Source organism: Nicotiana tomentosiformis, chromosome 6 (assembly GCF_000390325.3).
Source record: "Nicotiana tomentosiformis chromosome 6, ASM39032v3, whole genome shotgun sequence".
NCBI classification, from domain to species: Eukaryota; Viridiplantae; Streptophyta; class Magnoliopsida; order Solanales; family Solanaceae; genus Nicotiana; species Nicotiana tomentosiformis.
In genome coordinates, this window is record NC_090817.1 from 955659 (window position 1) to 982454 (window position 26796).

The window sequence follows — 26796 nt, forward strand, 5'->3', positions numbered from 1 at the left end:
CCTTAGGGGCGGAGTTAGAGTTTAATTAGGTTCGACAGAATCCAATAGCTGAATTCGACAGAATCCAATAGCTGAATTCGACAGAATTCAGTGTAATTAATAGGGAGAGAGATTAATGATTCTTGACTTTGTTTTGAGCAAGTAATTAAAGAGTACTATATGATGTACGTATAGAAGGAAACAGAAAATTATGTTACCATATTAGTCATATGAAATTTCCGTTTGTTTTACTAACTTTATTTATTAAACTGATTATAATATACATTAAAGACGTGTGAAAAATGAGGGTACAAAAATACTCTTTGCATGTTTCCTTCTCTAAATGTACAAAAAATATATGCATAAATAAATGAAAAATTCATTGGTTTGTTTCAAAAATTATCTTTACTTACCTACGTAGGATTTTGTCATATTGGTTTCTTTGATGCTTTCAAAATTTTCTTTACGTATACTACCTAGGCTGTGTTCGTTTACTCTTATTTTTCTTTACTATGTTTGAATTTTTCTTTCTTTTTGAAGGGATGAAAACATAATTATTAGAATTGGTTTTTCAATTTCCCTAAACAAGAATAGAAATATTCCATATTTGATTTTTATTTTTTTTTCCTTTGTTGAATGAAAAATTATGGATTCATAGATTAATACTCTTTTTTCTTTTGGTTTTTCATCTGGTCCGGTAAAGAAGCTCTAGTTTTACAAGTCGTTATATATTTGGTAAAATGGTCCCTATGAAAACTCTAGATTTCCAAACAATGTTTAATTATTCAAAAGATTCTCTCATTAGATACAATGATCAAGATATTCCTGTTTAATTATCAAAAATATTATTTAAAAAATAGATTCTGATTCATAAAATAATATTCCTCAATTTTTAAATAGACAACGTGCATAACGCGATTCAAAGTTCGTCATTCTCCAAGGTGATCAACCTTGTTAATGCCTTTCTTTAGTCACTTCTTTTTAATAAATAAAGCACTAAATATTTTATAAATGGGTTCTTTTTATATTAAAATGGTAAAAGTTGAGGTTTTAAGAACTGATCGGAATATTATTACTTAGGCTTCTAAATTTGGAAAGGATGGGAGAGCGTAGGTGGCAAGCAGGTATATTGATACGATGCTTTACTCGTTGACGAGACAAGAGTGAGTTGCTCTAGTGATGAGCATCCTCCACTTCCAACAAAGCGGTTGTGAGTTCGAGTCACCCCAAGAGCAATATGGAGAATTCTTGGAGGGAGAGAGTCGAGGATCTATCAGAAACAGCCTCTCTACCCTACCCAGGGTAGAGGTAAGGTCTGCGTACATACTAACCTGCCTAGACTCCACTAGTGGGATTATACTGGGTTATTGTTGTTAATGCTTTACTCGTTGATGACAATTCTCTTGCTCTTACAAGAATTGTATGGGATTCGTCCTTGAGAAGCGTTTGATTCTCCTTCATGATACATAACACATTAGAGCTGTAATGAAAAACTAATCGCTCCCAATATATGAACTTTGTTAAGTAAATACAATACAAAATATAAGTGCAAATTAATTAATTAAATTTAAATTTTTTGGAATATGATCGAATAGAAGAAGGTTAGTATTCCAAATTGTACTGAGATAACTAGTACATAAAATTTAAACTCATTATGTATTCTTGTAGATCCTATATATTTCGTCCATTCCTTAGTGTAATGCTTGCATATCTGTATAAGTTGAAAAGATCAATAAATATGACCATCATAATTGTTGCATGCTTTTAAATCTGCCCAATGTGTCCATCTGCCTCCGCATATTTTAAAAACCTGGTGCGAACGTTCGAATTCATCAAGTTCAAATATTGAATTTGCCTCTTTTTCACTACTTCTTTTCCTGATTTCACAATAACTGTAAGCTGGAAAACTCCATATACAGGTCTCTTGAGAGATGAAGTTAAAGCTTGTGATGACTCCTTTCATATGCTCCATCCATTTAAAAAAGGATTGACACTATTTCCTTATTAATTTGTTCTAAAAAGATTGATAACTTTCAATATTTCTTAATAGAAAATACTTATAGCCACACAAATGCTATGGCAAGTTTCAGACCACAAGTTTCAAAAGTCTTACAACCACATAAATGTTACGATTTATTTAAGACCGCATATCTCAAAAGCAGTGGCGGATGCATGGGCACTTGTGGGTGCTTAAGCATCCATACTTTGACCATATTTAGTAAATTACATAGTCAATTGTACAAATATTTAGATAAATATTGAGTTAGCACCCATAAGTAAATTCATTTTTTCTCTTTTTTTGGAGTCTTTGTCGGCGAGTACCCATAACTTTAAAATCCTGGATCCGCCATTGTTCAAAAGTCTTGCCTTCTGAAAATATGAAAGATACCCTTCATTTTCATCATATTATTTGCATATGATTCGATATGGTTTATATAACAGTTAGGGTGAAGGAAAATATATAGTAAGTGGTGGGGATGGAAGACCGAAGACTACAGACGCCACGTTATATATGACAGTGATAACAGCGATACATAAATGCAGAAAAAGTAGCGATTGATCTTTGAAAATCTGCTGTGAAAACGATTGATATCTTTGCATGTACGAGTTTAGTTTAATGCATTATGTTTAAAAAAAAACTGTATCTGCACAATCAAGAATTTTATAAGATAATTACAGATAAATTTTTATAACATATAAAATATAATTGATAATAGGAAAAGGGCAAAATATACTCATGTATTTTCGAAAAATATTTAAATATACCCTTCGTTATACTATGAGTCCAAATATACCCCTGCCGCTATACGTTAGATTTAAATATACCTCTCATTTAAACGGAGGGACACGTGTCATCGTCATGTTGGCCAATTCTAAATATCTCCTAATTAATTAAAAAGACCCATACCCGAAAAAAAAAATTCTAAAGCAATGTTTTTGTAAAAACTGAAATTGTTTTTTACTAAAAATTAAAAAAAAAGAAAATATTTTTTTCAGTTTTTACAAAAAATATTGTTTTAAAAAAACTGAAAAATATTTTCTAAAGCAATTTTTTTGTAAAAACTGAAAAGCAATTTTCTAAAGTATTTTTTTTGTAAAGCAACTTTCTAAAGCATTTTTTTGTAAAAACTGAAAGAAAAAAAAATTCAACAAAATATTTTCGTTTTATTAAACTAATTGTAACGACCCAACCGGTCGTTTTGAGAATTTAAGTCTCGTTCGGCAGCATAAGACCCTGAACAGCTTCGTATTATGTATATTGACTTGCGTGCGTGGTTGAATTCAGTTACCGGATGATTCAGAGTGATTTTGGACACTTGGTCCCTAACACGAAAGCTTAAGTCTAAGGATTTTGACCGGTAGTCGGAACTGTGTGAAGACAACTCCGGAATGGAGTTTCGCCGGTTCTGTTAGCTCTGTTGGGTGATTTTGAACTTAGAAGCGTGTCCAGAATGTGAATTTGAGGTCCGTAACTTATTTAGGCTTGAAATGGCGAAAGTCAATTTTTTGGAAATTTGGACTGGAAGTGAAAATTTTGATATCGGGATCGGATTCTGATTCCGAAAGTTGAAGTAGGTCTGTAATGTCAATTATGACTTTTGTGCAAAATTTGGGGTCATTCGGACGTAATTTGGTAGGTTTCGACATCGGTTGTGAAAATTTGAAGTTTCAAGTTCTTTAAGTTTGAATTTGGAGGGTGATTCGTGATTTTAGCGTCGTTTGATGTGATTTGAGACCTCGACAAGTCCGTATAATGTTATAAAACTTGGTCGTATGCTTGGACGGGGTCCCGGGGGCCCGAGGTGTGTTTCGGACGAGTTTCGCATGGTTTTTCGTGGTTGTGAATAGGTCTGTGTTCTGGTGTAATCGCACCTGCGGACTGTAATGACCCAACCAGTCATTTTGACTTTTAGAACCTCGTTCTCCTAAATAAAACTCCCCGTATATACTTTTATAAATTTATGACTTGTGGGGATGGTTGGTTCGGGATTTGGAAGTGTTCGGGTTGAAATCGGAACACTTGGTTCCTTAAGTTGGCCTTAAAATGCTAAGTTTGACTTCGGTCAACATTTTGAGAAAACGAACCCAGAATAGAATTTTGATGATTCCAACAACTCTGTATGGTGATTTTGGACTTAGGAGCGTGTTCGGAATTTTAATTGGAAGTCCGTAGTTAAATTAGGTTTGAAATCTAAAATAAGAATTTAAGTTTGAAAGTTTGATCGGAGAGTTTTTTTTTTAATATTGGGGTCAGAATCCAGTTCTGAAAATTTTCATAACTGTGTTATGTCATTTATGACTTGCGTGCAAAATTTAAGGTTAATCGGACTTGATTTGATATGTTCTGATGTCGTTTGTAGATATTGGAAAGTTTCAAAGTTCATTAGGCATGAATCTATGTGTGATTCGTGTTTTTAGTGTTGTTGGATGTGATTTGAAGACTCGACTAAGTTCGTATGATGTTTTAGGACTTGTTGGTATATTTGGTTGAGGTCCTGAGGGGCTCGGGCATGTTTCGGATGGTATTCGAAGTATTTTCCTTTATTTTGGCACTGTTGGTAGCTGCTGATTTCTGGTATTTTAAACCTTCTTCGCGATCGTGAAGATTGGGACGTGATCGCGTAGGCTTAGTTGAGGCAGTGTTAATTTTGTTCTTCGCGATTACGTGAGGTCATCGCGATTGCGTAGGTTGGGCTAGTCTGTGCATCGCGATCGCGTGGTATTGTTTGCAATCGCGTAAGGTTAATTGAGGGCTGCTAAGTTTTGTGCTTCGCAATCGCGTGAAGCGGGATGCTATCGCGTAGCTTTGAGACCTTGTGACTCGGGAACGCGTGAAGACGGTCGCGTTCGCGTAGAGTAACGGAGCAGGAGTGGAGGTCACGCATTTGCTCTATACGATTGCGTGAAGAGGACTGTGATCGCGTAGAGCTGAAAACTCTGTGCTTTGCGATCGTGTGAGGATATATGCGATCGCGTAAAGTTAATTTGGGCAGTGGAAATTTGTGCTTCGCGATCGGGTGTGGATGTTCGCGATCGCGAAGAGTAAAAGCCTGGGCAAAGTTTAAGTTTTAAAAATGGGAGTTTTCCATTTTTAACGATTTGGAGCTCAAATTGAGGCGAGTTTTGGGAGATTTTCAGAGAAAACATCGGTGTAAGTGTTCTTAAATGAATTTTGGTTAGATTACCTAAATTCATCACTGTTTTTATCAGTTAATTAGTGATTTAAGTTGGAAAAATTTTGAAAACCCTCTTAGATAGATTTGAGGATTTGAGGGTTGAATTATTATCGAAATTTGGTTATTTTGGTATGGTTAGACTCGTGGTTGAATGGGTGTTCATATTTCCTAACTTTCGCCGGATTCCGAGATATGGGCCTCACAGGCGATTTTTAAATTAATTTCGGATTTTTATTGAAATATGTAGTATTTTCTTATGGAATTGATTCTATAATTTTGATTGACTGTATCGAATTAATTATGACTAGATACGAGTCGACCGGAGTCGAAAAGTCGAGGAAAAGCCATACTACTTGGTTAAATTGGAGCAAGTCAAGGTAAGTGACTTATTTAACCTTGTGTGAGGAAAATTTTTCCTAGGATTAGTATTGAAGTGATAAATTGAAATGTGTTGAAAGTCGTGTACACGAGGTGACGAGTATGTACACAGGCTAAATATGAAAGATTATGTTTTTAAATTGTGTAGATCACTATTCCATATTAATTAAATAATTGTACCTTGTTATATTCTTCATCATTAATTTAAATGTTTATACTTTAAATTTGCTTGCCCTTTTCCTGCTAATTGTTTTACCTGTTTAGTTGAAACTTGATTTCTTTTATTCTGTGCATTATTTGAAGGGTGATTTTATTTAAATTAATTATTATTAATATGAATTATTTGACACTTTTAAATTTGGTATTGAAACAACGTATTAAAATTTTAAAATATTATTTTTTTGAGTTATTTATTCCCGAATATTTTGTGAGATTTCGTACTCATTGTGATGGAGCCGTGAGCTCTTTATTGTGAAAAAATATTATTGTTGAATTATTTTGACATGAGCCGTGAGCTCTTTATTATAAAAAAATATTGTTGTTGATTTATTTTGGCAAATTAAAATATTTGGGCACTTGAGGTGCAAATTGTGATATATTGTGATATTGATACGCATGCGGTGGTATAAGGTCTCGGTATTGAAACGCATGCAGTGAGATAAGGAAATGAGATATTGTTAATTTAATTATGATTTGGGACTACGAGTCGGTACCTCGGGAGTGCCCTTGTTGATATTGAGTTATGGCCGCAGTTGCCTTTGATTATTGTTGTGATTTTCTTGAAGTTGAAAAAAATTCTGTTTTGTTTTCACGAGGTATTAATTGACATTATTTGGTATAATTAAAGGGTGACATACTAGTTGATTCATTTCCATTGTCATATTATCTTATTATATTGTTAAATATTTTTACCATGCCATTATTTATTTTCCAATAGGGTCTGACCTGACCTCGTCACTACTCTACTGAGGTTTGGTTTGGCACTTACTGGGTACCGTTGTGGTTTACTCATACTACGCTTCTGCACATCTTTTTGTGCAGATTCAGGTACATTTTATCAGATCAGGCATCAGTAAACTAGCTGTACGAGGAGACTTCGAGGTATATCTGCTAGTGTACGCATACTCCGGAGTCCCCTTCTATCTTACTATATTGTCTTCATTATTTGCTTCAGACTCTGATGTATAGAGACATAGAGAATAAATTCTTAGAAGCTTGTGACTTATTTCTACCGGGTTTTGGAAGTTGTAATTAGTTGAATTGTAATTTATTTATTTCAGATATCTATTATTATTCCGCATTGATAGGTTTACTTAGTCTTAGGAACTAGGTGTCATCACGACCTCCTACGGAGGGAATTTGGGGTCGTAACAAGTTGGTATCAGAGCTCTAGGTTCATAGGTGTTATGAGTCACAAGCAGGTTTAGTAGAGTCTTGCGGATCGGTACGGAAACATCTGTACTTATCTTTTGATTCCTTATCGTGCGCAATTGTTGAATTCAAAGTTCTAAACTATTATCTTTATATTCTCTCACAGATGGTGAGGACACGCACAACTGGATTCGATGATCAGACACTCGCGCCCCCTATTAGAGCCGCAAGAGGCCGGGGTCGGGGCAGAGGTCGTGCCAGAGGCCGAGGAAGACCACGTGGTGTTGTCAGGGCACCTACATGAGCTGCTGCAGAGGAGCTCCCGCGGTGATATAAGAATCGTTTTAAATCATGAATTAATTGTTATAATAATTATTTCTCTCCTATTCTTTATCAAATATTAATTCTTTAATTCCTGCAACAATTGTTACATGCTATTTGATTTATGTGTCCTAATTGTTATCTAACATTTAGCATACTAAATATTAACTGCCTATTTTCTCCACGATTTTCACAATTTATTGATAATTGCCATTGTTTGCTCATAGATAAATTATAATTATTGTGTGTCTTGATACTTAATAGTTTCTCATTGGACGTGATATTTATTGAAGTAATTTTTATTATATTTATGAGTTGTTTAAAGTTATATTGGGGGATCGGATTGCACGCCGCAACAAACTTATTAAAAAGTCCATATTGGGGGATCGGATTGCACGCCGCAACAGACTTAAAAGTCCATATTGGGGGATCGAATTGCACGCTGCAACAGACTTATTAAAAAGTTTATATTGGGGGATCAGATTGCATGCCGCAACGGACTTATTTAAAAGTCTAAACAGACTTATTTAAAAGTCTATATATACTTGATTAAAATAAATATATGGGAGGATTGAAAATGAATATGTTGTGTGTGAGCGGGTTGCACGCTGCAACAGAAATTGATGGAAATAATAATTGGTTATGACTACTGAATTGGCTTCAACTGTTAAAAATGAGTTACCTGATTTATTTCTATTATTATTGTTATTACTATTATTGCGTACAGGTTATTATATGTGACCTGCCTTAGCCTCGTCACTACTTCGTCGAGGTTAGGTTCGGCACTTACGAGTACATGAGTCGTTTGTACTGATACTACACTCTGCACTTCTTGTGCAGATTTCGGACTTGGTCCTAGCGGCGTACCATAGACTTTCTCGGATTTCAGCTACCAGAGGAGACTTGAGGTATAACTGCACGGCGTCCGCAGTTCTGAAGTCCCCGTCTACTTTACTTTAGTTGTGTGTTTGTTTCGAGACAGCTTTATTTATTCAGACCTTTATTTGTATTATTCTAGAAGTTCGTGTACTTGTGACACTAATTCTGGGATGGTATTTAGACACAGTTATTTTTATGGATTATTCACTACATTTAGACTTTACTTCCGCATTTGTTTCTTCGTTATTAATAAATTTAAAATGGATAATATTATTCTAACGTTGGCTTGCCTAGCAAGTGAAATGTTAGGCGCCATCACGGTCCGAAGGTGGAATTTCGGGTCGTGACAATTTCAATAACTTTGCAAATGTTGGCTATTTTTTAATTATGAGTCCGAAAACTAGCTAGCCCATGGTATTTTTACCTTCTTTCATCATAATTTTAATTGTAATTAATGTTGGGCCCTTACACAGGGCGGGCTTTACTTCGGCTAGTTTTAGTATGTTCATTGTTCTAATAATTGACTACACAATTGTTATCTCAAACTACAAGCCAATTAACTTTTACTATATAAAGATAATTCTACACTAGAATAGAAAAAAAGGCAATATTTCTATATGATGATTATCCTAAGAAAATCTCTTCCTTTATTACTTTTCTTGTCCTATATATCGCTGAGTCCAACGAAATGTTTACGAACCGAAGGCGAAGCTACAGTGTAGCAAGGGTGGTTACTGATCCCTTCGTCGAAAAATATTGAAAAATTAACATTGTGTAGATAAGTAAAATTTTAAATTTACATGCATGTAATACATATTGAACACTCTTGCAACAATGAAGAGACATAGCTCAGTGGCAAAGGGTGGTCAAGAGGGCCTCATGGGCACGGGTTTGAGCTGATTCTCCACAATTTTTATTTTTCTTGTTAACTTTGAACACCCTTGAAATATTTTCTAGTTTCGCCACTTCACTAGAACACTCTTATGCAAAGTTCTATAATATTCCTACGTGCTAATGCAGATATGAAGTAAAATAATTAAGGTAGCTGCAAGTTACTCAAAAAATTAAAACTTCTGGCAAATGACTAGCAAAATCGTGGACTTCTTGAGTTTTTACTCTCCCCACACAATATCATGCTTTCATATTCTCTAAGGCAATTTTACCTCTTATACTATACACCCTATTTATTATAAATCAAAATTCTTTTAAAATATTATTTTTTATATTTATCTTTTATTTTTTATAGCAAAATAAATATTTATGGTATATACTACCATTAAGACACTAAGTACCTTATGTACCATTTTTCTCTCTCATTCTTTCGGTTATTCTTTCCCAGAATCACAACAAAATATTTCTTCTTTCTCTCTCACACCAAAATTGTATTCGTGATTTTTGAAGCACGATTCTCTCACAACATAATTTTCTCTCTCTCTTTCAACGTTTTTGCTTCAAAAATTCATGGTAAGTGTTAAACTTTTTTGGTTTTTGTTCGGTTCAAGTTTCTTCTTTTTCTCTTCACTCTTTTTTAAATCTTCACCATTGTTAGATTTTCAGCAGAAAACTTCAAATTTCCTCTTCAATGGCTGATTCAACAACTTTGAAACAAGAGGACCACTGCGGCTTTCTTCTACGCCGGATGTTGCAATAAATTTCTCTAAACGGATACTGCAATATTTTTTACGTCGGAGAAGATTCGAGGGCCGAGATTTTTATTCGTCTCTATTTAATACAATGTGTACAATATTTGCTTGGCCGGAAAGCGCCATCTCTGGCGAACTTTCTTCTCTTCTTTGCTATTTAGTCACATACAATGAAACAAATACATCGTATTCTGTACAAATTCACTCAAATACATTATATTTTTGCATAAATATATTTTTTTGCTTGTATTTATATATTTTGAAGGTTTGTATTTTTTCAATACAGTTGAATACATCTATATCAATGCATGAATACAGGATATAAATACTGAAATATACTGAATACAAATATTAAAATAGAACAAAATATAAACAATGAATACATTTAATTTTAAAATACTATAAAATACACTAAATACAAATAGAAATACAGTGAATACAACCAATGAAATATACTGAATGCAAAGTAAAAAAAAAATTAAAACACACTAAATACAAATGTTATATACAACTGAAAAATTATTCTAATTAATTGTGTTGATAATGAGGTAGGTTAAAATTAATTTTGTTGAGTTATATTAGGAGTGTATCACGCTAATTGATATTATTTTTGTTATTAGATAGCTGGACATACCTATTTTTAAGGTGATTGTCGTTACTGTATTCATGAAAACATGGCGCGAATACATGCGCATACAGCTGGACTACCAAAATTTTAGACCCTTTTTGCTGTTGTATTCATGAATACAGTAGCGCGAATACATGTGAATACATGCGCGTACAGTTGGACTGCCCTGATTTTAGGCGATTTTTGCTGTTGTATTCATGAATACATGACGCGAATACATGTGAATACATGCGCGTACAGCTGGACTATCCTGATTTTTAGGCCTTTTTTGCTGTTGTATTCATAAATACAACAACGCGAATACAACAAATACACTACCGTAATAACTTAATAGTAGCTATAAGACGTAATTATGTATATGATAGCTATAAGAAGTTAATAGCCACTAAACAATAGTAGTTTCTGAAAATTCCTCTATCTCTAATTATTTTTACCCAAACCAAAGAAAAAGAGAAAAAATAACTTTGTGGGGTCACCATTTTACTTAATTTTAAGGGGTCGTTTGATAGGGTATATATATATATATATATAAACTTTAGTATTATTAATCCCTTATTTGGTTATACATTATATTCGATATTATTCTTATATATAACAAATCATGACATTAACAATATCATAATTTTTAATGCATGGTTAAGCATGTATAAAGACATAACTACATTTTTCAAAACCTTTAATACACCAAACTAAATAATCTGTAAAAATAATTTTAACATTTACAAATACACTCTATTTAGTAATATTCTTATACAACCTACCAAACAACCCCTAAGAGTTAAGTGGGTTATAAAATTCCGACTAAAGAGTCAACAAAATCAGGTTATTGGGAAAAGCAGCTAATAAGTTACTCTTAGCTTGCTATAACACCTCCTCCAAGAAAGCCACAACAAATGAAACGAATGTTAGGCTAGAAAAACAGTGTATTAATTTGGTTGGATGGTTTTTTTACTTTATATGGTGATAGTCTCGAGACACTACAAAAAAAGAGAGTAAATATAAGTAAACAGTCCTTGAAATTGATGCCTGTTTGGTCAGTGAGTCAGGCCCTCTCTCTTAAAATACACGTACTCCATAATGTACACTCCCAAAGCCGAAATTTCACAGTTTGAGTTAGCCTTTACGTTAATACTAATTTTTTAAAGGCCTATTTTAAAAGAGATAACTTATTTCTATGATAGTTATAAAAAATGTTTATATTATTAATCAGTGTGTTAAACTAGAGGGAAAAAAAAGTCAAGTTAAACTCATTCCGGAAAATATTGAATCTGAATTTCTGCCAGCTTCTTGAATGTGCTGGCGGAACCAAAATTTTGCTAAGAGGTGTCAAATATAAAAAATAATTATTCAAAATATATAGGGGGGGGCAAGCTAATCCAAGTGACACCGTTTCGACAAAAAATCTTACTAAATATATATATAAACAGTGGACTCAAAAAAGAAAAAGGATATATTAATAAAATGATACCATTGGACAAACTGGTATACTTGGTTTGATGGCCAGCGCGTTCATTTTCACCCAGAAGGGTAGGGTTTTTGCACATTTTAGAAGCATCTTTAATTTAAAAATTAGATTCTATAAAGATTGACCTGTGATAATTCAAAATGTCATCTTTAAATTTAATAAGTAATTTTGTGTTCTAATACCTCGAAAAGCACTATTTATCACTCCTCAACTTGCTTGCGCAGTCCGTAAAATTTTCTGAAAAGTTTTTATGTGAAAAATAGATTAAAATATGAAATAGAGTTTTAAAACTCAACTGAGTTGACTTTGGTCAATATTTTGAGCAAACGGACTCGGATCAGTATTTTGACAATTCTGATAGGTCCGTATCGTGATTTGGGACTTGAGAGTATGCCCGGAATCGAATTTCGAGGCCCCTAGCCCGAGATATGAAATTTTGATGAAAAATTAAAAGTTTGAAAGCTTAATAATTTTTAAGAAGTTACTGATGTTGGATTTACTGATGTTTCTGCCGAATTTGGTGAGAAACGGAGTTGATTTGACGTGATTCAGACGTCCGGTTGTAAAAATATAAGTTTTAAAGTGTTCTTGAAAATTTCATTTGATTTGGAGTTCAATTCATAGTTCTAGGTATTATTTTGGCGATTTGATCGCTCGAGCAAGTCAGTATGATGTTTTAGGACTTGTGTGCATGTTTGGTTTGGAGCCCCGAAGGCTCGGGTGAGTTTCGGATAGGATACGGGATGATTTTGAACTTAGAAAAATCTGGTTTTTAGCTTCTGTTGTTATCTGGTGCATTGTGCTTCGCGATCGCAAAGCCATTCCTGCGATCGCGAAGAGGAAACTGTAAGTTGTGAGTTTTACCCTTCGCGTTCGTGAAGATAGGAATGCGATAGCGGAAGGTAAACTCCCAGTGCACTGCGAACGCGAAGGATAAGCTGCGGTCGCGTAGAAGGAATGAAGCGAGAAGCTAGGCAAGCCAATTGTGCTACGCGATTCCACAAGTAAGTACGCGATCGCGTAAGGCTAAGAAAAGTTACTCCACGATCGCATGACGATTTATGCGATCGCGTAGAGTTAAAAATCTGGGCAGCCAAAATGTGCTTCGCGATCGCGAAGCCATTCCCGCGACCGTGAAGAGTAAAATGAACCTGGGTAAAAGTTGTTCTACGCAATCGCGAACAAATTTCCGCGATCGCGGTGAGTAAAAATCTGAAAAATAGAACCTAAGTTCTAGAAATGGGATTTCGACCCATTTTCAACCATTTCCAATTTTTTAGCACGGGTAAGGCGATTCTTGGGCGATTTTTATGGGAAAACATTGGGATAAGTGTTCCTTATCCTATATTGATTATATTTCATGATTCCATACTCATTTACATCATGAATCCGTGAATTTATGGAAGAAAAATCAGATTTTTATAAAATCTTCCAAAAATAAAAATTTAAGATTTGAAGGTCCATTTGACATCGGAATTGGATGATTTTTATATGGTTAAACTCGTAGCGGAACGATTGTTCGGATTTCGTAAGTTTTTCCGGGATTTGAGACGTGGGTCCCACTGTCAAATATTTAAATGAATTTCAGATTTTTTTCCGAAAAAATAGTTAATTCATATGGAATTAATTCCTATGATTCGTATTGAGTATATCGAATTATTTGTGAATAGATTTGACGCTTTTGGAGATAAATTCAAAAGTAAAAGCTGTGGTCGAATAATTTATTGGAATTTGCAGAGCGAGGTAAGTGTCGTGGTTAACCTTAACTTGAGGGAATAAAACCCTTAATTTTTTTGTTATGTGAAATGAATGAGAACGACGTATAGGCGAGGTGAAGAATGTCTATACGTCGTCAAATTAATTGTTTGCATAATTATTTGAAAATCATAAATTGTTCTAAGATATGAATTAATTGTTATGATAATTGTTTCTCTCCTATTCTTTGTCAAATATTAATTCTTAAATTCCTGCAATAATTGTTACATGTTATTTGATTTATGTGTCTTAACTGTTACTTGACATTTAACATATTAAATATTAAACTGCCTATTTTCTCCCTGATTTTCATAATAAATTGTTATTTGTCATTGTTTGTTTCATAATTAAATCATAATTATTGTATGCTTGTTGTCTTAAAGATTTTATATTAATTGTTATATTTATTGGGGCAATTTCTTCTATAGGAATTGGTAAATGGATATATTGGAGGAGCGGGTTACACACCGCAACAGAATTGATTGAAATAAATATTAGGGGATCGGGTTGCACTCTGCAACAGGCTTATTTAGAAGTCTATATATACTTGATAAAAATAAATATATGAGAGGATTGAAAATGAATATATTGTGGGAGCGGTTTGTACGTTGTAACAGAAAATTATTGAAATAATAATGGGTTATGACTGCTGAGATGGCTTCAATTATTATAAATGAGTTAACCGATTTATTTCTATTATTTGTTGTTGGTACTAATATTGCGTACAGGTTAATGTAAGTGACCCGCCTTAGCCTCGTCACTACTTCGTTGAGATTAGGCTCAGCATTTACCAATACATAGGGTCAGTTATACTGATACTACATTATGCACTTCTTGTACAGATTTCGGAGTTGGTCCCTGCGGCGTACCATAGACTTGCTCGGATTTCAGCTACTCAGAGGAGACTTGAGGTGTAACTTCATGGCGTCCGTAGTTCTGAAGTCCCCGTCTACTTTACTTTAGCTGTGTGTTTGTTTCCAGACAACTTTATTTTATTCACACCTTTATTTGTATTATTCTAGAAGCTCGTGCACTTGTGACAACAATTCTGGGATGGTATTTAGATTTCGTTATTTTTATGGATTATTCACTACATTTGAGACTTTACTTCCGCAAATTATTTCTTTGTTATTAATAAATTTAAAAATTATTTTAAAATAAATTATATTATTCTAACGTTGGCTTGCCTAGCAAGTGAAATGTTACGCGCCGTCACGGTCCCGAAGATGAAAATTTTGGGCCGTGACACGAACTCTATCCATAATTTATGACTTCTGAGTGGCTAAATTTGCCGGTGTTATTCTTCTCAACTTTTTATTTTTTAATGATGACATTGCTTACAAATTTTTTTTGTGTACGTCCTTGTATATAATATATACATTTTTTCCCACGTGGAGATTTCAATTAATATTCCTTGCTTGTAGGTGGCTCCAAGAATGATCTAGAGAGGATACAAAGGTCATTTAATTATTAATATTAGTAATGTTTATTCTCAAAATCAGATAACAATTGAATTTGTAAGTGATTTTAGAGATACATGGATTAACTTGACACAAATGATAAATTAAATTGCAATTGAAATAAATAATGATAAAGTAAATACAAATTACAAGAATTAGACAATTTCAGCCTTGGAAGGTTAGCCACCTCGAGCCAAATGCACTTCCATCGGTATCAAGACACGGAAGAATAAGAGCATAAAGAGAATAATAATAATGGATAGCTTTGGAATGCGTGTTATAATATGCTAAATGAATTATCAGACACCTTTATATAGTAGATGAGTTATACTTTAAGTATAATTCTATAAAAGGTAAAAATTATTTTGATTTGTCGATTGCGAGTTCCTCATTGATATGTGCCGAGATTTTCACCGTAATATCCGACCGGTCACGGATATTTCGGTCTTATGTTATACTAACAATGTTTTTTCGAACTCGTTCGGGGCTGAGATCGATTCCGGGATCACGACCTTGATACTCTCGAAGGCAAGCGCTCCAACTCGGGATCTAGCCCGGTGGGACTTGGGGTCGATCTTCAATTCTCTATTGCCATGTTCCGAACTTGACCTACTATATCGTAGGCGAGCTAGATTTCAACGATATACAACTAATAAAGACTAAAGAAAGGAAATAAAATAATACAAACATAGCTTGCGCAAGTATAGCTAAAATGGGAAACTGGACTTTTGGGGCAACAGTGAACCGTGGAGGTGAAAAGGGGCTCCTCAGCTTTTACTCCGTTGTATGGCTTTGCATAGGGAACTACAGTCTGGGAGGTTGAGAAGTTGGATTTTAGAGGCAATCCATGTTTTGTTTAGTTGTTTGGGAAGTTGTGGGTAAGGGATTTTAGAATTTAAAGTTACTTCAAAATTTGGTATCAAACGCTTAGTTTTGTCTTTCTTTTTTTAATTTATTTGTTTTTGGTCCATGGTAAAAAAAATAATTTCTTTTTTACATTTAAAAATAATTTATCTTTCGATGATTTATAGTCACACAAAATATATATACTTTACAAATTTAATTTTTTTTTCTTAAATTTTGTGCACGATCAAATAAGTTAGAAATATATTGAAACATGCAAGATATACATATACAGAAGGGAAAGTTCTCCATTTGTCATAAACTGTCACCTTAAGCTGCTTACTTTCCTCCTATTCCAAGAGCGTAATAGTACCACAAAGCAGCTGAAAGACGTTTTTCGTTTTGATGCCTTTTTTCTTTTTTTAACCTTTCTCGGTTCCACTTCATCTTTCATTAGAAACAAAAATGCACCACAAAATAAAAAACCCACTAAATTCTTGAAGATGGGTTTCAAGAATATATTCTTAATCTTTTCTTAGATATAGCCGGAACTTGAATTTAAAGTTTATGAGTTCTGAATATGAAGTTTTCTGAGTTTTGAGTGTATTATATGTATGTATGCATAGATATCTCAACAAATATACAGAGTTTGGAGCAATATTATTAGGCTCTGATCCCGTACTTCTCATGCTAGCTCCGCCCCTGCTCTATTTATGTATTTTTATGGTGGTAGAAGTCAAGTAACTGGTGGAACCAACACAATGTTCTATATGAGGAAGGTTCAAGTGGATTCTGATTTTGCAGCAATCAAGCAGATGTTTGGAAAGCTAATGCAAATGCAAAAGGCTTGCTTTTCCATCTCCTTTGTGGATTCTAGAGTTCACATTTTGTTCTTTGTACTTATTTTTCTGCTTTGCTTTGTATTTGATTTTTGATTGTGGTGTTTGGCGGCGAAAGGCGGTGGTTTGTGGTGGTGGTGGTGGTGATATTGGCGGGGACGGCTCAATCTTTCATGGTACCATTAATATTTATCTATATCATCTTGATTTTGATTTTATCTAGTGAAAAATACATTGTAAATGTTGATTATGCAGCAGCATTACATTTCCTTTTGTCCTTCTTCAATGATTTTCTCATTCTGAAAAAATTACAAATAAAAAAGGAAAACTTATTCTATAATTTGTAGGATTTTGAGTTCATGAGTTTTGATTTCTAAAATGACAATTTCAAGTCTTAATAATTGAATTTTGAATTTAATATATATATATATAAAATAGATTTCTTAACATAACCCCTCGGCATCGCGTTGTCATAGTTTTCATTGTTTTCATTAATACAATCAAACTTTCTTTCAATTCTCTTAATTGTTCTTGACTTGGTTTTCGACTGACAATCTCGTCTAACGTACGGAAGGAACCTCAGTTTGCGTATAGTAACTGCACGAATATCGACTGCTTAGCCTTACGTCGCCCTTTCAAGAAATCTCTGGAAGGCACCGCGTAATAATATAGATTTTCCTAACATAAATACGTAATTTGAGTGACTATACTCCTTAATTTGTGGATCTTGGATGTGCCATAGATGAACATGCAGATAATGACCAAACATAAGCTAGCTAGTAGCTATGAAAATTACTAGTTTTAGACTTGTTAGAGTAGGATAACAAAGTAGCACTAGCATAGGCTATTTTCATAAATGTACATTTACAAACATAAACACAAATAGTGCACTGTGTTTGTACATCTGTATGGAAGGGGACAGGTCAGGGAAATAGTACTAAGGCGCTGGGGACTTATGGGTCAAAAGTTAAAAAAGGGGTGACCTCGTTGCTTCTATCATCAGTCATGCTTAAATTCTGTGTTTTTTCAATATTTGCTTATACATTTAAGTTATACAATATAGTGATAATATAAATATCTTCTTTTGATAATAGTGATGTTCGGACTAATTTACGCACATTTCAATAAGTTTCACAGAATAGGTACACCTTTCACCAACACAAATATCAAATAATTCTTCCACCAACACAAATACTAAATAATTCTGTTTAGCAAAGAGTTCAACAATATAAATAAACTACCTAATAATGTTTTTCCTTCGGCTGGACCCGAAAATCTGATGGTGCATTTAGTCCACTTATTATTTTATGATATTATACCAAATAATGTTTGTCATCGGATTTATAATCATAAGATTTTTTTACATAAATTAGTACATATAACTTAAACTTTTTTAAAATATGTTTTGCATTTCGGTTTTCCCGTGGACGTGAATTTGGGAGTGATTTGTTGCTAATTTTCTACATCTTTTTCCTTTTGTTTAGGAAATTTCCTTACAATGCTTTTGGAAACTTCCTTCATGGTTGTTGACCTAGTGAGAATAATAATTGCCAGGTTGGTTTATGTGTGCCTCAAATTGGAAATATCACTAGTTAAAATTGTACCTTCCCTCACATTCTGCTAATTTGTATCATTGATATTGAATGGTACCAAGAGATTGGACAAAAGTTATGTTAAAAAAATAAAAAATAATAATAATAATAAAATAATATATATATATATATATATATATATATATATATATATATATATATATATATATATATATTGAATGGTACCAAGAGATTGGACAAAAGTTATGTTAAAAAAATAAAAAATAATAAAATAATAATATATATATATATATATATATATATATATATATATATATATATATATATATATTTGCAGTGATATAGAAATATATAAAGGGATCCTTTGCTCTTTGACGATAAAAGCTTACTTTACATTAAATTAATGAACGCAAGTTGCGTATATTTCATATATGTTAAGTGATTTGAATTTTCATTCGATCTCAAAAACCAATACGAATAAATATTTTATCATTCTCTCTCCACTTTTAATTAGCCTTTTTTATTAATATTTTTAATAACCCCAAGTTCAGTCTTCCTGTTAATTATTTTCAGTGTCATAGCAACACAATTGCTAAAAGAAATTTGAAGGCCCATTTTCTAATATTGTGAAAGCTGAAAGTGTAATTGCCATAGATATAAAATTAATTACTCATTCCATTTCAAAAAGATTGACCCTATTTGCTTATTAATCTGTTTCAAAAAGATTGACACTTTTCAATATTTCTTTAATAAGAAGCATTTATAACCACACAAGTGATATGACAGATTTCAGATCACAAGTTTCAAAAATTTTACAGCCACAAAAATAATATGGCTTATTTAAGACCATATATCTCAAAAGTCTTATTTTCATTACTAAAGTTTGCGCTAGTCAAATTAAAACAATCTTTCTGAAATGGAGGGAGTATTATACGCATTAACTTCTACAAAAGTCAATGACTTTGAGAAATTAGACTTATAGCTTATGTGGCCTAAGTTTCTTTTGAGGCAAAAGTGCTTTTTCGTTGTTGTCAAAAGTGTTTTTGTGTTTAACCAAACTGTTGAAAGGAAAGAAAGTGTTTTTGAGGAGAAACAAAAGTAGTATTTGAGAAAAAAATAGCTTCTTTTTAAAAGTATTTTTTTGGAAAGTACTTTTAAAAAAAATACATTTAACGGCACTTTTTAAAAGTTTGATCAAATACTAATTGGTACTCAAAAATACTTTTCAAATTAAATAGCCAAAATAAATTACTTGTGTACTTTTTTTGAAACACTTTTAATAAAAACACTTGTCAAAATAACCGATTTTAGATGCTTGGCAGGCTATTAGATTTGCCGGTAATAAATATTTGTCAGTCTGGCCGGGCCAACATTTATTGTTGAATTTACAATCCACAGTAGAACTGTGAACAATTCATTTCTAATACTATCACAAAATTCAATAAATTACTAGTACTATATACTGAATGGACTTGACATCTTTGCAGACTGAATTCATATCTTTTCTGTAGAATCAATATATACTTATATAATAGATTATAAATAGATGCCAAAGACTTTGTCTGCTTTATTTAGACAGATAGATCTATAAATTAAACAGATGGAATTTTTTCCAAAATTGGAAGAACAAAGTCAAAAACAATAATAATAATAATAATAACAACTACGCTTCAATTTCAACTAACATAGAATTGACAAACGCCGTAAGAACAAAAGAAAATATTATTAACTATGCCTTAATCGCAATCAAGGTAGAATCAACTAATACTGCCTACGATTGACAACTCATCAGAGTGTCACATTTAATACGCAAAAAAGAGTGAATAAAATTAGAGAAAATAACAAATTACACATGTAAATTGAAAGTACTCCATTCTGACCTACGACATCTAATTTAAGACTCTATATTTTGATCTTCTTCATCTTTCGCTGCTGATCTTGGCTACCACTTGATGGATTCTGATTACCTTGAGAAATTGGGGTGACATTTGTTTCCAATTTATTTTGGTCAGCACCTGAACTATACGAACAACTTCCAGTGAATAACATTGTTGAGTAGCTTGAGGAAGGCCAAGGACGAAAATCAGCAATACCATTTGGAATATCACTACCTATTTCATCCCCCATATAAGCATTAATATTATCAAAATTGAGATATATGGATGGATCAAATCCATCTAAATCAGAGTTTTGAGAAATGGAGGAAAAAGTGCCAAGATTTTCCATAGCATCATAATAGGGCAATGGAGGTAAATCTGGTGAAGCATGTTCAACTGGCCACCCTTCGCCGACGACTGCAATTGCATCGGTATTAACGTGAGGTTGGTATTGTTGGAGAGGGACACAGTTGGAAATATTATCATTATGAGAAATGTAAGGATTATGGGGGATGGGAAAAGTATATGGTGATTGATCAAAATTTTGGTTGAAAGGAAGGTTAGGGTTTGAAGTTTGTGGAGGAATAGGATGATCACATTGTGTCAACATAGCTACTTGGTCATCATTCTTCATTTTGCCAATATAGTAGATCACACAAATTATCAGCTCATTCTTTGTCTACAAAAAGAAAGATCAGAAGAAGAAGAGGAGGAAAATATCAGGCAAAAAAGGAACAAAGGATTTTGTTATTTATGAATAATAGAATAGGAGTATATCGTTTATAGTCTAATGCTATTAGTGAGTGTCTTTCACACAAAAAATATGATCCGATTTCCACTATTCTCTATGCCCTTTATATCTGCTACCCCTATGTAATATATCTATATATTTTCTTTACCAAACTCATACACCTATTCCGGTGTAAAACTTTTTTACACTATCAGTCTATCATGTCACATAAAGTATATCTACAAGTAAGTCTTCTTATAATACGAGATCTATAATCTTGAAAATATAGCCGTTTACATGCTACAACTCTTTTCAACTCTTTGATCAAATCATATAGTAATATCAGCTTATGTAAGATCCAAAATTCTGAAAATTCCAACTTCATATTAAAAGAAAATTGAAAAGAATTGAAAGCAATAGTAAGAAAGTTACCCCTTTGAATACTGGACGAGGATGATGATTTTCTGGTAATCTAAACTCCTGCATAAGCCAAGAAGTTTTTGTGCCTTTGGATTTCTTGTGACCTTTATATTCATAGTAAACAAGGTTAGTTTTTGTTCCAGTGAAAGCTCCATTCTTGTTCGTACGCTCACTACGTGCTTGTGAGGCTTTCCAAAACCCTTTATCAGAATATATCTTTCTCTGGATTTTCTTTCCAACATCATACTTATTTGTTAATGGAGTAAAGAAGTACATACGTCCTTCGGTATGTTTAATAGCAAACCCTAACACCAAAAAAAAAAAAAAAAAAAACTCAGATTAGTATACCAAGATCATTCTTGTACAATAGTTCTTAGGAAAACATGGTTAAATATTATCATAAACAACTCGAAATTAAAAAACGTTTCGTTTTAAACCCTAGACTCCTAACACCAACCTACGGTACTCAGAGTTTTTTTCTCGAAGAATTTGGGCACGTGGAATACTCTACCAATTTTAGGTCGAAGTTTCATTAATAGAAAGGGCCAGTATATACGAGACAATTTGCTAACAACGATGGTCTGAACGGACTAAACTATAACATAGAACAAAATTGAACAATTTCGGATAGTACAACGATAAATAAATTTATTTGAACAACAAGAAAAAACTAAGAAACCCAATTCATTACACAAGATTATCATTCTTGATCAACAATAGTTCTTCAAGAAAAGCTTCACAATAACTTAAAAGTTCTGAAATTGTAATAGCTAGGGTTAGGAAAGTATACCAGATAGCTCTTTAGGGTCATACTTATAAATATCAAGCTCATTGATAATCCCAGGTAGAATTTCACCATTGCTACACTTAATTCTCAGATATAAATTCAGTTCTTCATCCGTCGGCTTGAATTTGACGCCTTGTGGTAATTTTTTCTTCCATTCATATCCATTATCTGTTGTAGCCATAGCCATAGCCACGCAAGAAATTTTTAGAAACCCTAGAATACTGTTTGCAGTGAGATGTTTTAGGGTTTGTGATATAATGGGGAGCTAGGGGGAAGTACTGTGTATTAATACTGCTATGTTTTTTCGTAATCTAACTTAATATATGATTTGGATTAGTAAAAAGTGAATACGCAATTTAACTTTAGAAGTCAAAAAATACATATCACTTAACCGTGATAATAAAGTGACAAATATACATTTAAAGGACACGTGTCTTGTATTCGTTAATTAGGTATGGACGTTTGATGCTTTATCTGGAAAGAACGGAAAATTTATCTGAACAGAACATCTGATTTTAGGTTAATTAGGATTACTTATGCTTTCTTCCAATATTTTTGGAGAAGATTGGGCTCATAAGCGTGGAAAGAGAAAAGGAAAATAACTACAGTAAAACACTATATGTGAGATTAGAACCCTACGCATTATATTTAAATTAAGATATTGTTAAAACAAATAGACTGTGACTACTCTAATATTGGGTCACGTTTGATTAATATATAAAGTAAAAATTAAATAAACGAACTTTTTATTCCTGAGAGGAAACCTTATACTTCTACAACTCTATATTTTCGTTACTTTGTTGAATCTTTCTCTCTTTTATTCTATCTGATTCTTGTCAATTAAGTAACTACTTCATCCATTACACCTTATATGACTTATTACAAAGTTAATTTGGGCAATCTTTTGTTCGAAAATAGAGAATAACGTAGTAGTTAGGGTCTGTATGTTTTAATACGCTATGTCCAAATATCAGGTTTAAGAAAGGGAAATCATATATTAGTAAAACAAAAAAGATATAACATCGTAAGCATATATCAAAATTTGAAATTATCAATAAGAAATGGATCAAGTTTACAATTTTGTAACCTTGTAATATAAACATGATAATCGCCTTAATGTATGCATATTTTGATATATATCGCCTCACATTTTACTCATGTCTCGACGATTTGAAATGTTTAATATGATTATTTGTGCTAAATTTTGGTATTTCTATGTGTATGAATCATTCGGATGCAATTTGGGACAAAAGGGCGCGAATTGGAGCAAAATTGGAACAAAATCGCAATAAGGGAGATTTGAGGGCCACAACTAGCGTGGGGCGCTAGCTGTGGCACAATTTACAGAAGCCAAAATGTTTGAGCGCCAGGGCCAGCGCCCCACGCTGCCCTGGACGCTCAAGACGGGAAAGTGTCCCTTTTCGACTAGGACTCGGTTATTTCGACCCTTAGACGCCCCCAACTCATATAAAAGCCAACCTAAACGTATTTTTGAGGAGAGGACGTGATTTAGAGAGAAGAGGGAGGCGCCAAACACTCGGAAGCAAGGATTTGATTAATTCTTCCATCCCTTTCCTAGTATTCATTGATTTTATGTTTGAAAACATTATTTTTGATGATTGTATGAACATGAGTGGCTAAGAAACCTATTGTTCTAGGGTCATGTGTATACATGAATGTTGATATTTGAAGTTTAATTTGACGAAGTTGATTTTATCATATTTGGTTGTTTATTTAATTATATTTTTAATTATTTTGCTGAGTAGCTAACAATGAAATACTATCTACGAATCTAGAGTTGAACTCGAAAGTGGGAACTCTAGATTGCATATAAAATTAAATAGAGCAAGTTCTTAAACTCGGACATCGGGGAATGGATTCGCAATTAGGATAGATATATACCTAATTGCCTTGCTCGGTTGCAATACAAAAATTTTAAATGCGTTCTTGTTAATCTTAATTCCATAGACATATAGGTATTAAGTTAGCTTGAATAGGCGAGTAAGGACTCGACAGATTCTTATGAGTAATATCAACCCTGTCAATCAACAATCCAGATAAATCAATTAGTTATTTTAAGATAAAAAGGCAACATGATTGTTAGATAACCTGTGACCCTGGAATATTATCTCCTATTGATTGTTATTCAAAACTATTTAAGTGTTGTGGTTGATTGCTTGTATTTCATTACTTGATAGTTTTTAGATAGTAAATTAGGAAATTATCTATTTTTTAAGAAATCGCTTGAATCGATAAGCTATTTGAGTTTGAATTAGTCAAAAGTTTTCATAAGTCTTCGTGGGAACGATACTTTATTCACTACTCTATTACTTGACGACCACGTATACTTGCGTGAGTGTTTTTGGTCGCAACAAATTTTTAGCGCCGTTGCCGGGGACTTAGAAATTAGCTACTTGACTGTTAAGCTTTTATTAGTTATTTGTTCAAGTGTATAATTTTTAGTTTGCCTTGTTTGTGTTAACGCATGATCTTTTCTTGAATGCGGAGGAGTAGAAGTGTAAATAACCCCCTTCTTTTTGATACTGAAATTGAACGAACACTTCATAGAGTGAGGAGGGAAGTCGAAACAAGAACTAGAATAGAGGGAGAGTTGGACATTGTAGTTCAATCACAGCCAATAGAGATGGCAGGTAATGAAGAGCGTGCAGTGATAGAAGCCGCAAGGCCTAATCTTGCGAATATGACTCAGGCTATTGTGAAGTCTGATATCACGGGGCATTTTGAACTCAAACAGTACATGGTACAACTGATTCAGTCCATGGGGCAATATGTGGGTCTATCTCATGAAGACCCGCAGAGGCACATTCAGAACTTCTTGGAAATTACAGACACTTACAATTATCTGAACGTTTCCAAGGACTATGTCAGGCTCACACTATTTCCCTTTTCACTGTTGGGAGAAGCTAAGGAATGGTTGCAAAAGGAGCCCGCGAACTCAATTCACACTTGGGATGATCTAGCAAGGAAATTCTTAATCAAGTTTTCCCTACTAAGAAGACAAAGTCGCTGAGAAGCCAAATTCTTGGGTTCCAACAACTAGATGGCGAGACACTTCGTCAAGCTTGGGAAAGATACAAGAAGCTACTCAGAGACTGCCCGCATCATTGTCAGACTGATGGAGTATTGGGTCACACTTTTGTTGATGGGCTAAATGAGGCATCAAAGATGAATCTTGATTCAACTTGTGAGGGTAGTTACATGGCGTGGCCGTATAGTTAAATATAACTCTTTCTAAATAACTTCACTGCTAATGACCATAATTGGCAAGGAGATGGGGACTCACGAAGAGAAATTAAACAGAAGGCAGCCGGGATGATTGAGCTTGATGACTTCTCAGCCATGAAAGCCGATATAGCAAAATTGGCAAATCAGATGAATAGAATGACAATGCAACAAACACAACAGATACAACATGTACATCAGATGTCTATTTCCTGCGAACTATGTGGTGATAGTCTTATGAGTGACATATGCCCCACACATCCTGAATCTATACACTATGTGGGGCAACAGAGCAGAGGTCCAATGAATCAGCATGCACAATATGGGAATACTTACAATCAAAATTGGAGGAATCATCCTAACTTCTCATGGGGAGGAAATCAACAGAATCAGAACCAGTATAGGCCCCAAGGAAATTTCAATCAACCTCAGAAATCACCTCTACAAACAGAAGAAAGTACGAATGACTTGCTGAAGAAGTTGTTGCTTGATAATCAACAGCTCAGGAACGATTTCAGAAATCTTGAGAGGTAAATGGGACAGTTAGTAAAAAATCAAAACAATAGACCTGCAGGCGCTCTTCCTAGTGATGCAGAGAAGAACCCTCAAGTTAATGCAGTTACACTCAGAAACGGGATGTAACTAGAAGAAGTGCCAAAGAAGAGAAAGGACAAACCTATACCTGAGAGGGAGCTGATCCCTAAGGCAATACACGAGTCAAAGAAAAATGATGTAGGTTCAGAGCCAGTGGAGGCTGAAAGGCCACCACCACCTTTCCCCCCCAGAGATTGCAGAAAAAGAATGATGATCGCATGTTCAACAAATTTCTCTCTATGTTGAGCCAGGTTCAATTGAATATTCCATTGGTGGATGTACTTCGTAAAGATCCAAAATATGCTAAGTACATAAAAGATATAATGGCTCACAATAGGAAATTGACTGAGTTCGAGACAATTGCACTTACTGAGGAGTGCACTTCAAGGGTCCAAAACAAGCTTCCTCAAAAGCTTACGGATCCTGGCAGCTTCACCATCCCTATGCGAATTGGTAATATTGACGTGGGTCGTGCTCTTTATGATTTGGGGGCAAGCATAAATCTAATTCCCTTGTCCTTATTTAAGCAATTGTGTATGGGAGCTCCAAGACCAACCACTGTGATGTTGCAATTAGTTGATAGGTCCATAGCCTACCCTGAAGGAGTGATTGAAGATGTATTGCTGCAAATTGGGAAATTTATCTTCCCAGCTGACTTCATTATTCTAGATTTTGAGGCTGATGAACAAGTTCCAATCATATTGGGACGACCTCTCTTGGCTACTGGTGATGCAATAATTAAAGTGAGAGAGGAAAAAATGATTATGAGGGTGGATAACGAGGAAGCAGTTTTTAATGTCTACAAAGCGATCCAACTTCCCCGCCACTATGAGGAGATCTCTATGATATCTGTT

General features: G+C 33.8%; 1 protein-coding gene across 1 annotated transcript; it reads right to left on the reverse strand.

The window, feature by feature from the left end:
* Nucleotides 1-20193: 20193 nt before the first annotated feature.
* LOC104117605 (NAC domain-containing protein 2-like) lies at nucleotides 20194-22292 on the reverse strand. Its single transcript, XM_009628675.1, has 3 exons — nucleotides 22109-22292; nucleotides 21331-21623; nucleotides 20194-20847 (listed from the first exon to the last, which is right to left on the reverse strand). The coding sequence occupies exons 1-3, from the start codon at nucleotides 22290-22292 to the stop codon at nucleotides 20194-20196; spliced, it is 1131 nt and encodes a 376-aa protein (XP_009626970.1).
* Nucleotides 22293-26796: the final 4504 nt, after the last annotated feature.